The 14,830-nt window shown below is 34.1% G+C and overlaps 2 protein-coding genes across 2 annotated transcripts; one reads left to right on the top strand and one right to left on the bottom strand.

Moving 5' to 3' along the window:
• The first annotated feature begins 752 nt into the window (after positions 1 to 752).
• LOC119830723 lies at positions 753 to 2,453 on the top strand. Its single transcript, XM_038353837.1, has 2 exons — positions 753 to 1,158; positions 1,682 to 2,453. The coding sequence occupies exon 2, from the start codon at positions 1,686 to 1,688 to the stop codon at positions 2,232 to 2,234; it is 549 nt and encodes a 182-aa protein (XP_038209765.1). The 5' UTR covers positions 753 to 1,158; positions 1,682 to 1,685; the 3' UTR covers positions 2,235 to 2,453.
• Positions 2,290 to 11,348, bottom strand: LOC119830722 (mediator of RNA polymerase II transcription subunit 1). Its single transcript, XM_038353836.1, has 13 exons — positions 10,954 to 11,348; positions 10,702 to 10,835; positions 10,266 to 10,389; positions 9,830 to 9,946; positions 9,582 to 9,720; positions 8,963 to 9,209; positions 8,565 to 8,691; positions 8,138 to 8,260; positions 7,500 to 7,680; positions 6,846 to 7,080; positions 6,432 to 6,616; positions 5,678 to 6,089; positions 2,290 to 5,593 (listed from the first exon to the last, which is right to left on the bottom strand). The coding sequence occupies exons 1-13, from the start codon at positions 11,110 to 11,112 to the stop codon at positions 3,013 to 3,015; spliced, it is 4,764 nt and encodes a 1,587-aa protein (XP_038209764.1). The 5' UTR covers positions 11,113 to 11,348; the 3' UTR covers positions 2,290 to 3,012.
• Between the last annotated feature and the right edge of the window lie 3,482 nt (positions 11,349 to 14,830).

Here is a 14,830-nt window from a genome sequence, read left to right on the forward strand (position 1 = left end):
TTTCCTCAACATTACATAAATATTTAAACTATTAAAAAGGAAATTGTTTACATCATGAGCAGATGAAGTGGCTATTAGTGCCGTTATTAGATGAATTTTCGCGGAAATTGATGCAATAATAGTAAGCTATGTTTATTCCAACCTTATCATTGAACTGAGTCACGGTGTATAACAGTTACTGAAATACGTAAACCATATTTTATGTGTCAATTTATAGTACGGTCTTCAAAATATGCAGCTTATCTCTACTAACAATATAAAGCTGTTTGTTTGTTTGGACGCTCCAATGTCACGGGCACCGTTTGCAAAAATTGTTTTACCCTTGAAAATATTTAAGTGCGTGATCCTAAGGTACTATAGGCTACTGGTATATTAACGTGGGTTCGAGCGGTTCCCTATTTAAAACTCATAAAATTGTATTTTAGATATACCCGTTCATCGTAATACCTTTGGATTCACGGTTCAATTGAATAAATTTCATTTTATTTCACAACAGCTCTTCCCTATCTAGTTTTTGTAACCCCCCTAGTTCACACCTAGGTGTGAACTAGTTTCACCTTAACGTTTAGATATTCTTAAAAGCATATCTTATACCTTTCCTAAGGTTTAGTCTATTAATAATTTTATAGGTAATTGGCTTAAAGCAACATAAAACGAAGACCCTAAAAGAAGACCTGACTATAAATACAGGTGACGTAGAAGTGATAATTGGAAGTAGCTTTATGACCCGTTACATTTCTTAAAACATCTGTACTGTAAACAAGTGCATACAATGTGTGTCACCGGAACAGTAGTAACATATAAAGCTGGATTCAAAATCCTACGAAGGTCATATAAGGATAAGCATTCATATCCAAATCATCTTTATTGCATTAGTTAGCAATGGCTCCCATTTTAAAAGTTATTTTTCTGGTAGTGTTTTTCATATTCATATTTGGTGCGCATATACAAGCAAAGCCAATTGAGGACAAAAATGTGGCAGATGCATCCGACGAAATGATGGAAACAGCTGAAGCTCAAAACCCGTTCTTACCTCGGTTTGCTATGAAACGGTTGAAGGAGAGACGCGAAAAAGCCCGAGCTGAAAGAAGGAACCATCAAAACCACAGAAGAATGTACCAGTACCAACCATACATACGCAGATGTCCAGACAGATATGTAAGATTTTGTAACAGTTAATAAAAAAATATATATATATTTTATTATTATTACAGTATTAAAACAAGTATAGGCGATTCAATTAGTATCTACAGCTATAGAAAATAAAGTATAGATTATTATAAATGAACCCATAAATTTAGATTTTGGAAAAAAGATAGAGACGTAGGATCGTACAATGAATTATTTTTATAATTTTATCACTGCGTTACGGTAGTTCGAAATCTAAACCGTCTATAGATTTAACAACAACCGATAAGCGAAAGATTTAAAATTGTTACAAATACTTTACGTTATGCCCTACTGCCCTACAAAAGCGACCCCTAATCCAATGGTAAATCGATAGGTATGTTACTTAAAGAATTGTTAAGGTCTGCATTATTTAGTTCTTATTATTTATTTCAATACGAGAAAAATTAGCACCTTTCTTCAACCTCGTTTTTCAGATATATATACCTTGGTTGTACCGAAAATTGTTCAGTTACCTCAAACTTAATATTTTTATTTCACTTTCAATTTGCAGTAACATGAAGGCGCAAGTTATTTTTTTATTTTCACTGTGGATAACAGTAGTAACAGTATACGCAAGTACAACTACTGAAAATGTGGATATTTTTAATTTAATACAAACTGAAAACAATGAACCACAAACAACAGAGGAAATAAATTTGGACAATAGTGATCCGGAACAAAAGGGTGACGAATTGAATACAAGCAGTGAATCATATTTGGAGTCAAATGTTGACGCAACTGTGGACATCGTGATTGAAGAAAATATTAAAACACCGCTAGACGCTTTAATTCCTGAAATGCCCGATGTTGATTTAGACGAAACGGCAATAGGTGATGAAGAAATTTTATACAATGACGTTGTTAATAGAGATCCGAGTGAAATAATGGACACTGCGGCTGGATTTGTGCCTATCCCTATCATCAAAAGGAGACAAAAACCACAAAAGCGATACGGTTTACGCAGACACTTCTTGAGGAACCCTCATAGAAGATATCAACATTTTTATCCATATTATTACTACAGGTATTACCGCCCTAGCTCTCTCAGATATTTTTATTATTAATTTTTTAAGTTATTTTTCTAAATAAGCTGCCTTTGGATAAAATAAAAGATATAAGAATGAATGGATCACGTTTATTTCAACCATCCTAAGGTATAAACATAAATGTCTTAATCATTTTTACATTGTTATTAGAGTATCGTATGCTAAAATAATTATCTATATACATATTTAAAACAAGTCGGTGATTTCCTGGTGGGCCCAAAAATAAACTGATGCATTTTTTTATTACACTGGTTACATTTTCATATCTTGAATAGAAATTATACAAGTTGGACGTTTCTACGTTAATTTATTTCAAATGGAAACTCTTCAGAAAATACGAATACTATACTTAATAAGTTTCTAAAAAGCTAGTTAATTTAATAGTGTATAAAATAGTTAGAATTAATTAAGATAAAAGTCAAACGTAATAAAACATGCTTAAAAGCCATAATAAAACATGATTACATGAGTTTAATATAAAATCAATTAAAATGTACTTCTCAAACTAAGCACGCATAAATAATGGTTATAACTATTATGTAGAAAGAGAGTATTTAACTGACTAATACTTTACATAAAAGTATCGTTAAAATATAAATTAGTAGTAAGTCCAGTGTTGTTATGTTACAAAAGATAATATGATAAATTAACGTTTGATTAGAGCAGTTTGATTTTTTTCATCAAATAAATAAACATTTTTTTGTCTTCCCTTACCATAGAAGTTACATTTATTACACTTATATCTATCATTTAAATACGTACAATATTTTCATATTCTTTTAGTTTGAGACACTTTTCATTTACCTGGTCCTACAAGGGCTTCATCCATTAACTCATCATCAGTTATGCAAGGCGAATTAGAATGGGGTGACGCCGCTACTAAAGGGGAAGGTGCCGGACTTTTTGCAAGCTGTAAGAGTGCAGGAGATGCTGGGTACACAGGTCGTACAGCAACCATACCCGACACTTTACTACCTGACGACGATGAGAAATCTAGGAGCATTTCAGCCGCCTCTTGGGGAGTAGTAGCGCCACTTCGTGGCACGGAACCGCTAACCGGCGGTTTCATACACGAATCAGCACCCTTTCTGTCTTCAGAACTTCCTTTTGGAGCAGGAAACCCTTTTGCCATATCTGTTTTGAAATCTAGAGGCATAAGAGGATATGACCCCGAATAAGAATCTTTTGGATCATCTTTACTTCTTTGGGGACTTTCGCCTTTTCCTAAGCTATCAGATAATACCTTGGAAAACTCTGATGGATCTGTTTTGTTGCCTAATGTTTTAGGGCTTACGCCCCCCATGTTTAATAAAGGCTTTGGTACATTTAATGGATAACCAGATTTCTGCATTGGGTCAGAGCCTCGATTTGGACTATCAAAGTGTGGAAAGGGATATTTGCTTTGGTCTACAGATCTATTAAAGTCATTTACCATCGAACGGCTGTCGTATTGGGATACTGGGCTGTTTTTGTCGGGAGTGTTTTGATTTTTCAACTTCGGTATTTGAAATTTACTTGTGTCTAGTGGTTTTATCAATCCTTCGACTAAGAAACTAGCATCTTTAGCTGAACTTTTAAATCTATCACCATCGACATCGTCCCGTGAACTACTGGGACTAGAATGTCGTTCAGATTTTGAGGAAAATATTGATTTCTCAGAATTATTCATAAGTTTAGTTCGAGCTTTTTCTCGTTCTCTATCACGAATGATTTTGGCAAGATCAGAACTACTGCTTTTTGGGGAACCTGAACTCGACTTTGAGCCAGATTTCGATAAATTAATACCAGATGTGTTGCTGCTTGAAGATTTAGAATAAGGCACTTTAGGTGCAGCACTAGTACTGTTAGAGCTAGAAGATTCGGAGGGACTCATGTTTGCTTTAGGAGGTGTGGATCCTGGTGTCAATGAACCGGATTTAGATGATTGCATAACCTGAGTTTTCTTAGATGCCGGGCCACTTATAACACCTGGTTTTAAGCCTGTGTGAGTTTTAGGGGAGCCTTGGCTCGGCGGAGTCAGCTGAGGTGAGGATTGCTTACTAGATCCAGAATAATTTATTTTTGAATTACTACTAGATGATTCCTTTGACCTAGTTTTATTTATTGTAATTTTCATGCCATCTAAACTTGGCTTTACCATATACTCTTGGTTTTTACTTTCACTTACTTTTAAATTACTAGATGTCGCGTTATTTTTGACATCATTAAATTTGTTACTGCTACTTGAGCTTGCCTTCGCGCTTCCGATGTCAGAATCGGTGCCACAATGTTGGGCGGACTTCAACTTATCTATAACTGCACTAAGAGAGCCTTTTCTATTTCGAGCTTGGCTCGGTGCATTTGATTTATTTACTTCTATGTTTGGTGGCGAAATTAATGGCTCAGTTACAGGGCTGTCACATGAAACTGGTGTGATTTCAAGTTGTTTTAATTTCATTGGGTTTTTTAGTTTTGGACTGCTTCTGCCAGAACTAGAAAAAGAAAGACCGGAATGTTTTTTCTCTTTGTCTCTAGAAGTCAAAGATGTTGATCCATAGCAGTCTTTAGAAATCTTTTTAGTAAGATCGTAACCGGTTGTACCCGATTTACCTGAAGGTGAGCCACTGGTTGCAGATTTTAAAGTTGACATACTAGGTTTTCCAGATCCAGAGGAACTATGTTTAGGAGAAGAAATACTGTGGTTTTTTGGACTTGAATACCCAGGTAAATGTTTTGGACTGCTTTGAACCGGCGAATGTCTAGGGCTGTTATGATGGCTCGATGTTCCGGAGGGTTTTCCCATACCCTTCACTGTATTAGGACTTGGCGATTTAGTAATTGAAACTGATCTGCCATGAGTTGGACTGGGACTAAATTTTCTTAAAATCGAGTTTGGGGAAGTCGATCGCATGGGTGAGCCGTCAGTCGGTTTAATACTAACAGATACAGGTTTTGTTAAGGGATCTTGTTTAGGAGGCACTTTTTCTGGTGGTCCCATAGAATCGTCTCGGCGTCGTTTCTTTTTCTTCTCTTTACTTCGTTCTTCAGATTTGCTCGATTTCTTCTCTGATCGTATGCGATCATCCATAGATTTCATTTGAGATGATGTTATTGGAGTTATTGTAATAGAGCTTGGCAAAGCGGCTGGTGGAGCCGCAGTTATTGGAATTATTTCAATACCAGGTCTTCTATCGAGACAAAGCATTGAAGATAAATTTGAAGATCCAGAACTAGGCTGATTTGAAGAGTTGGATGAAATTGGAGTTATACTCACGGACGATGGCATATACGATTTACCGTCGGTGAGATCTAAAAGCAAAGAAGATGTACTTCTACGCGCCTCAGCTTCTTTGTTTTTCAGTTTTTGCCTTTTGTGCTCAGACTTATGAAAAGAATTCCTGTAAAAATAACATGTAAATATTTTTATAATATGGAATTTCAGATTTAATTAAACATTGATGTGAATAAAACTAATTAAATACCTGATTATATCTTCAACATCTCCATCGTTGGAGTTGTCCATATCAGACGAAGTTCTGTTCTCTTGTCCACCAAGAGCGTCAGCCGTGTCCATCGCAGATAGTTCGAGATCTGACGCGAATTCATTCTGAGAGACCGATGACTCTTGTCCTTCGATATCATCATTTGTTGAATTACTATTCATAGTATTATCATCTTCATTGCCGTAACCATCGGAATTATCACTCTCACTATCAGAGTCTCCCAAATCACCGATCCCGGGCTTCCCTTTCTTTTGCGACGCTGGCCACAATCCTGTATCGGATTTACGTTTCTTCGATTTTCTTTCGTCGGATAATTGAGATTTCGATTCTCCAGAGCCAGAATCTTGGCACATCATAGATAAATGATGCTGTTGCTCGGAAAGGTATGTACCTGCAAAAGTAATAAATTAATTTTAACAAAAATTTAACCGACTTTAACACCACTCTAAATTGAAAAATAAATAAATATAGTTATTTTAAGCGCAACCATCTATTTCAAGTCGGGTATATCAATTTCTATGTAACTAGTGTGTGATAGTTGGTTATTATGCAATCATCCTTAAGGCCAAAGTTTTAAGCCGTAAAATCAAGCTATTGGTATGTTTATTTTATCTCTGTGTTTCAAAATGATTATGTATAAAAATATACATCAAGTAAGCAAGTAAGTGGTCCAACAGGCCGTGCATAACGTTATTTGCGTGTAGTGTAGGTAATAAAGAAGAATATCCCATACCTCCCTGGTGCGGGTGCGACACGGAGGAGGGGTAGAGCGCGCGCGCGTGCGGCGCCGGCTCGTGCTTCACGTCGCCGCCGGGGTCGATGCCCCCCAGGCCGCAGCTAAAATTTGACTCCAACCCGGAGTAGCCGCCGTTCATGTGTTTCGCCGCCGCTTCACGCTCCCAGATTTTTATCAATGACCTGTGGGTAATATCTCGAAAAGTGGTGGCACGATAGATAAATTACTTATTTCTCTAATTAAAAAAACTTTAATGGTCTAAATAATAATAAAAAACAAGTTAAATAAGATTATAGGATAACGCGCCGCCAGCATCAGAGCCAATTCTGATACCGTAATTAATGTAAAACAGAAACATATGTACTGTTTTCGGTCAGATATATTTGCTTACTCAACCTCGCCACCACCAACCTGAGAGTGATGGGTATAGAGTGGCTCTTCTGCAGCACCTTGCTGATGTAGTCGTCCACGTGGTCGCGCGGCGGCGAGTTGAGCGTGCACACGGAGGCGCGCGGCGCGGCCGGCTCGCTCAGCTCCAGCTCCACCGTGGCCATGCTCTCGTCCAGCGGGTGCTCCAGCGATATCGAGATGTGCTGCCACGACAGCGCGCTCACTTCGAACATCAGCACGTTCTCTAGGTCTACGGCTGCGGACACGGTTGTATAATATTTATCTATTGAATCAATTTAGACATACGTTTAATTATTACTATCATACTTTTTTAATTGAGGACGATACATTTGTTTTTAAAATATTAAGAGATAATTTGCAAGTGCTGGATTCAATATGTGAATAACTAAATAAAAATTGTAGTACAGCTACAATTAATATAGGTAAGAAACCACCCAATAGAAAACATTTTAAATAGTTAAGCGTAATCATAATCTATAGAAATTCATATTTAGTCTCAATACCGGTAGCTGCCAACGTGACCATTGGACAATGATCCTTAAAAAAATCCACTAGGTATATACTCCTTGATAACAAGACCTCGAATTTCCTCAGTACGTTCGACTGAGAAGCTTCGAGAACATTCTAACAGTATTAGCCCGTTGTAGAGCAAACCTTGTTTCGTCTGCGCTCGCACGCAGGAGGCGACGAGCGCGTTGAACAGCGCCTGCTGCCGGAGCGCCGCCAGCAACTGCGGCACGTGCGATGGGTGCGTGAACGGCACGCTGGATACCACACACCCGCTTAGCCCACGCCGCTCACATAGGAAATAGCACTGCCATTGGTCGGGTAGTTTCTAAAAATTGTCCCACTATTAGCATTGTACTAAAGATGTTCATTTCTTTCTCATTATAATTTCATATAAACATAAAACACTAATAACGATAAATATTACAAGGTAACACGGAAAACGTAAATAAGGTTTTTCAGGTCACATGCTACTTTACTAAAAAAAGATTTTATGGCCTCTCAGACCTACTGATAAACAGAAGAAATAATAATAACAAAAATTGTCAAAAATGTTCATGCTGGTAGAGTAGAATACAAATTCTGTGATATGAGAATTTTATATTCAGGAATAAAAACACTTATTTATATTAATAATATTTATGTGTCAAAAGTTCCTTGTACAGAAAATTAAAATACTCTAAATTGTTGACAGTTAAATCGAAATATTAATATTACAATTATAATTCTAGTCTAGTCTAGTTTTCTGTATAAATTATATGTATAATATTGAACATGCAACTTACCACAAAGAGTCCTTTACTAAGATTCAACTCGATAGTTTTTCCAGGTACCAAATTGTTATATGCCTGCTGTGCGATGAGACCAAGCAATGGCTTCGGATTTGCCCAATCGCCAGATATTTCAACCTTAAGAAAACAAAAATCCGTTTTTATCAAAAACATTTGTTAAAGAAGTGTTGCTAATACTTTTTTACATTATAAACGCACCAAGTGTATATGAAAACTATCAATACATTTATTATAAATGTCAAAGCATGTTTTTTTGCAATCATTTATTCACTCTGAAATGATGCAGTGGATGTCTGTGCCAAAGGGCTAAAGTGGAGACATGTAATACATTGATTCTACTATTTCTTTACTTCAAAAGAAAACAATTAATTAATAACAAAATGTATAATTTGCACGCATCCCGATACAGTCATCATTTTACCTCAGTAGTAGCATGTATGAGTTTCGCTAAGCCTGCACATAGAGGCATTGGCTGCGACAATTTGAGCGTAAAGCAAGCCGGCAGCATTGCGCTGTTCTGAGGCACTAATTGCGCGTACACTGGACCACTGCAAATAAATAAAAAAATATTTGCCTATTTATACCTGATATATACTTGAAATTGGTCTTATTGATTTTTGCATTTTAAAGACTAAATATAAGGTTTGGCCATACTGGTCTGCAGATCATATCACCCAGGGGTAAGGTGTAGGGATTCGAAATTCTAGGTCTACTATGGACAGAAGTGATTCGGCCCACTGTTTTGATTGAATTCCTCCAATTTCACCTTGTTTTTCAATTTTACACACATATTCTAAACAGATAATTAATTCCACTTACCCTTTCCCAGCTCTTTGGGCTGTTGAAATAATCGGAACTAATTGTAATTTACTAGCTGTAGATCCTTCTAGCAGTACTAGAGCTGATTGTCCAATAGGTGTGCGTGAAGAAGCTACAAGGGACGTCAAACCATTGGACGCAGCTGGTCGACCTTCAGTTAGTAAATCAGCTGTCAATGGTTGAAGACCTTTGTCTTTGTCTAGTAATTCATATGGAGATACGAAATACGTGAGACGCATTGCATGTCCTAAAAAGGAAACAATTTTTCTAATAAAGTAGCAAATTTCCTTTTCAATAGGTACTGAACAAGATAAAATCTTTTACAAATATAATACATGAGGAATGGGGATGACTTTTTCTAAATACAGTATATAGACTATTAATAAATATTAATGAATGGTGTCCATAATTTGTTATAGTTAGAAGATAATGAATATGACTTTTATAATTCCTTAAACTTAAAAATTCCAAAGACACTGTTTACATCATTTATGAGTTCTTCATTATAAACTTTTCTTTATTGATATTCTTATCACCATTTACGCAGAAAAGTAAGTTATGTGTATGGTATCAATTTACATAATTTTTGTGCATAATGAGTTTTCAAAAAAACACTTACCTCCTCGTCTCCTTTGAAGAAAACCAATAGGACTCTTATGTACCTGGGTCCAGGGATCTTTTATGAAACTTTGCAACTGTCTCATTGTACATAAATCTTCTTCTAAACTCTGAAGGGCACTGAACGCTTTACATTTTATCTAAAAATTAATTAGAACTCTATTTATTTTTATAGTGTGTAATAAAAATTATAATTTGATACATTTGGTATTTAAAATCAATTTTGTTTGTTTTGAGAGATTAACTTACCTTTTTCTCAGCATTCAATTGATAAACTGCCGTGAGTCCTTCTAGATGGGCTGTAAAATCTGCGAAGTCACCTCTTGCAATACACTGAACTAACTCTTCACAGCTTTGTTGCTCAATCTGAAGAGTATAACAATTTGATGATTTTTAAGTTTGTTAAATGCATTTTTAACACTACTTTTTGATTAATAGTCATTACATTTGAAATTTGTATGATTGCTTCATTATGCACATTATGGATGATTGCATAAAAGAGGAAAGACTTAAGATGCTATAATGGCAATGAATTTCTGTAATATTTAATAATTATATAATAATCATTTTGTCTAAGGAAATTGTGTAAAAAAATTATTTTCAGTTCTGACCTCAAGATCTTACTTAATCTATATTAATCTAATAATAATTAAGTCATATAGGCCTTAAATCAAAATATTTTTACCTTGCCTTCATGATGTATCTTAACATCTTTCACTGATCCACAAGACTCCACTAATATTTCTAGGTAAAACATATCAGAAGATATGAAAAGATTCACTCCAGATGTACCAACAACAAATTTTAACCTAAAATAAATCATTGCTGTATGTATTATGGCTAAAGAACAACAATCAATGTTTTAAGATGGATGTTGTCCTATTCTTTGGTTATGCTAATAAAGGTTATTCAAAACAAGATAATTTGTTTGTCAATGATAAATTTAAAGCGTTAAATTGATTAACCATTGGCATCATTAAAGGGTTATAACTTATAAGTTATGCTTATTATAATATTTTTCCACTACAATATCAAATTAACACAACATAAATAGTAGCCATGTACCCTTTGTTTTAAATACTGTACAAAAGTATTTATTAAAGGAATAATATAGGACTTACTCTTGTTGCCGTGATAAGCATTCCAGTCTTTCAATTAAACTCTGTAGAGATGTGACTTTTATACAATGCTGCAAACTATCTAAACATTTTTGTAAGATCATTCGATCAGCAGAGTCTACTGCCCAGCGCTTGTCCTAAAAAAATCAAAATATTTTAAGTAGTTTTCCTTCAATATCCACTCTTTCATTTATTTGAAGTTTCAGTGTACTCACAAATCTTTCAATTGTTAAGTAATATTGACATAATGCTTACCAAAAGAGCCATCCTAACAGCTTTGGAAGTTTCGCTCAGGTTTTTAAATTGCGATGTTTTTGATCTAAGTTTTTCCATAAGAATTTCTTTTTGGAGCTCTTTAGATTTATCGTGAAGTCCATTAGAAGGAGTCATAACTAAAGTTTTCGAATCCGTCATCTTTTTGAGAATTTTTTATCTATTTTAACAACAAACAAATTCGATAGGACTTATTTCTTCACACAGCTGTATTTGGTGTGATTTGTTTAACGTTTATAAAAAACTCGAACTTAGTTGCTAAATGCAACAAAAGTCTAGTTAAAACTAATATAATTACGAAATCTATTCTAAATATCTTTTTTCATAGAAAATTTCCACCTTTCCTTAGCAGCAAACCAAATATCAAGCCACTGGTACTAGCCACTAAAACAAACTGTCTGATTTTACGTCAATGCAATGTCAAGAATGTCAATTTGAAAGTAAACGTCAAATTTTTTACACAAGGAATCTGCAATATTATTATGTAATGTGTAAGTAATAAGCAACGTAATATGGAATATGGTTTTTTTATTTCTTTATCTAATTATTTACAATGCTTTATATTTAAAACTAAATATTAATGCTTCTAATTATTATTGCACTGTTATCGTGATCAATTGCACAGCAACTTGAATAAATCCCAGTTTTTTTTTCTTGTTCCTAGAGGTTGATGAAAAGTTTTAAAATTTAGTGTTTTTTTGCTGGATATAATAAAGATGGATAATTTTGTCCACATCTTAAACATTTAAATGATATTTTGCTTAAAACACAATATGCCAAATGTATATAGCGTATGTTATAATTTTCCAAAAATACATAATTAATACACGCAGTACTTTTTTCCTAAGAAATTCATCTGTATATATATGGTATACATTAGTTAAATCTTAATTATTTTTGTTTTGAGATAAAAATCTACATTGGCTACACTGACACCGACGGAATCTACGAATCTATCTCATATCTATGGTGTGTGTTTAGCTATGATTGGTTATGGTATTGTCATAGATACATCTATATGTATCTATATGTAGTATTACAATACTTATTGTCTATGGCCATCATAGTTCATACTTCATGTTCGTTTATGTCGCATTTTCATAATTTTTTTTTTAATTAAAACCTTGTTGACATTAAAATTAAATCAGAAAATATTTACGAGTTTCATTAGGAAGTATAAATGTTTCAAAAGAATTGACCTTTCTACGAAATACATGCTTATCCCTATTGTATACATATTTTATAGTTAGAAAATGTTAATCTAACTTAATTAATAAAAATGAGTCACCACATGTATTGCAAACTGTATGATCCGAAAACGGCGAGACAAATTTGGCTAATATTTTTTTAACGTTTTATTTATGGTACAAGAAGGTTTTTTATAGAGAGAAAAATTAACCACAGTCGAAGCCGAGGTGACAAAAAAAACCCAAGTGATAAATAACATAACCTTTGACGAAAAAACATTCACACATTCACTTGATACGTAAATTTGGAGACCCCTATACAAGAACAAGTTGTTCTTATTGCGTAAAAAAACGTAATGAATTTGAGCAGAAAAATCCTCTGCCTGCTCTTTACTAATGATTATGGATTAATAATACTCACAATATTATTTAAATTCCACATAATTTATTACTAAATTAAAAATATATACTTATCTGTAACAATAGTAGATGTAACAACTACCAGTTAAGCTTTGTGTTTTTGTAATCTATAAACATACTAGCTGCGCCCCGCGGTTTCACCCGCGTAAGGCCGTATCCCGTAGGAATATCGGGATAAAAAATAGATGTTGGCCGATTCTCAGACCTACCCAATATGCTTACCAAATTTCAGAGGAATCGGTCAAGCCGTTTCGGAGGAGTATGGCAACGAAAACTGTGACACGAGAATTTTATATATTAGAAGATATATCACATAAATAAAATTGATAATTTTTTTTGTTTGAACACGCTAATCTCAGGGCTTACGTACGTGATCCGAGGTGAAACCGAGGCCTGAAAGTATAAACTTTAGAATATAAAACCTTTTTCAATGACAAAATTTTAATACAACAAAGTTAGTTATTACAACCTAGCTAAGCATATGCAACTATTCACGAGAATTGAAACGATTCTGCTGATACAAAAAACGATAAAGTTGATCTACATAAAATGATACAGGCCGTCCTGTGTTGCAAAGAGACTCAAAGAGCACGAGCCTTAATTAGATTTGTTAGCCTTACCTCTCACTTAACTCGACGCTGATCCCTTTACTTGACTGGAACGTAACATACGTGAGTTAAATACTAATATGTATGAATAAAACAAGTTAAAAGAGGAGTCATAGGTTTTTCAAAAACTGTATGATAAACTGTATTTCTTTCTTATTTCATCTTAATCTAATTAGGTTACTGTAAAAGTTGGTTTACTAAATCTTAAGTTTTAGTAAATGTAAGGATTTATAAAAAATACCACTTTTTCGGACTTATGCTTTTGAATTAAGTGCTAAATGTTCGTTTTTAAAATAAAACAATGATTAAGTACTTATCAAATATATAAAATTCTCGTATCACAATGTTCGTTCCAATACTCCTCCGAAACGGATCAACCGATTCTCATGAAATTTTGTGTGCATATCGGGAAGATCTGAGAATCGGTGAATATTAATTTTTCATCCCCCATAATGAAATATACACCAAAAGATGTGTGATGTGTTTAACGCACTGTTTGTTTACAGTATTGCAAGATTGAGATCATGAAGAATAACATAAAACATACAAATTGAATTTGAGCCTTCTGTATTTGGTAATAAATAGCATTTTATTAGCAATATAAAATGCATACAGTTTACGAACAAATAAAAAAGCACTGTAAAATAAATTATTGAATTGTATTTACTAGTATAGTCTGTATAAACACATAGGCATAAAGCACATAGGCTTTTAACCCGGTTACCACGATTGACGCTGCAGGTTACAGCTAGTCTATGTACATTTATTTTAAGTCCTTTTTATTTTAAATCCTATCCTTCTATTCCTATCCTATCCTATCCTACTTCCTACTAATATTATAAATGCGAAAGTTTGTAAGGATGTTTGTGTGTTTGTTGCTCTTTCACGCAAAAACTACTGAACCAGTTGCAATGACCTACGGGATACGGACTTACGCGGGTGAAACCGCGGCGCGCAGCTAGTACGTCATAATATGTTAAAATTTTATTTTCATATGCTACTTACTAAGCGTGTGGTAATCGATTGACGTGATTTCAGTGTTTGAAAGGAAATTGTTAGCATTTAGTTAGTGCATTTAAAATTTAGAGTGGTGGTATCTTCCAAATATCTCCAGGGACGTCAGGTACCTTCTTGTTTTGTTGAAAATATTTATTTTTAGGTCAATGAGCGATATATATTATCGTATCGTATAGCATGAGTACATAATTTGACCAAGAAAAGGTGAATGGGTGAAATATTATGACATATTACCACGATAAGTAGTAGTAGTAAGTTTATGAGTTTGTGGTGGGTAATAAGACAATTTGTGAACTAATTTTGATAAACTACTTTTGGAAAATTATATCTTATTGAAAATTTTATCCTGTTTCAATCCGCGCGAAGTCGAAGCAATAATATATTACATATTGTATTTAATCCATATGCCTAATACATTTATTATAATTAACTGTTGGGTTAATATAGCAACAAATTATACAATATTGTTAAATTAATTAAAACAGCTTTTCTTTGATTTACAAGATAATATGTGAATTTCGCGTTTTCCTGTGGTGTGCTATTTAAATATTCGCAACGTCTTATTGATGTGGTTGATTTTCTGTACAAGGTCGTTATATGGTTTCACTCAAACACATAATTATACAT

Source organism: Zerene cesonia, chromosome 12 (assembly GCF_012273895.1).
Source record: "Zerene cesonia ecotype Mississippi chromosome 12, Zerene_cesonia_1.1, whole genome shotgun sequence".
Classification (NCBI taxonomy): Eukaryota; Metazoa; Arthropoda; class Insecta; order Lepidoptera; family Pieridae; genus Zerene; species Zerene cesonia.

Excerpts from the sequence above, each read along its gene's own strand:
- LOC119830723 (XM_038353837.1), top strand. The coding sequence starts at position 1,686 with ATGAAGGCGCAAGTTATTTTTTTATTTTCACTGTGGATAACAGTAGTA.
- LOC119830722 (XM_038353836.1), bottom strand. The coding sequence starts at position 11,112 with ATGACGGATTCGAAAACTTTAGTTATGACTCCTTCTAATGGACTTCAC. Across the intron at positions 10,836-10,953 it reads CTGTTAGGATGGCTCTTTTG|GACAAGCGCTGGGCAGTAGA; the intron begins GTAAGCATTATG and ends TGATTTTTTTAG. Across the intron at positions 9,721-9,829 it reads AATTGAATGCTGAGAAAAAG|ATAAAATGTAAAGCGTTCAG; the intron begins GTAAGTTAATCT and ends ATTAATTTTTAG.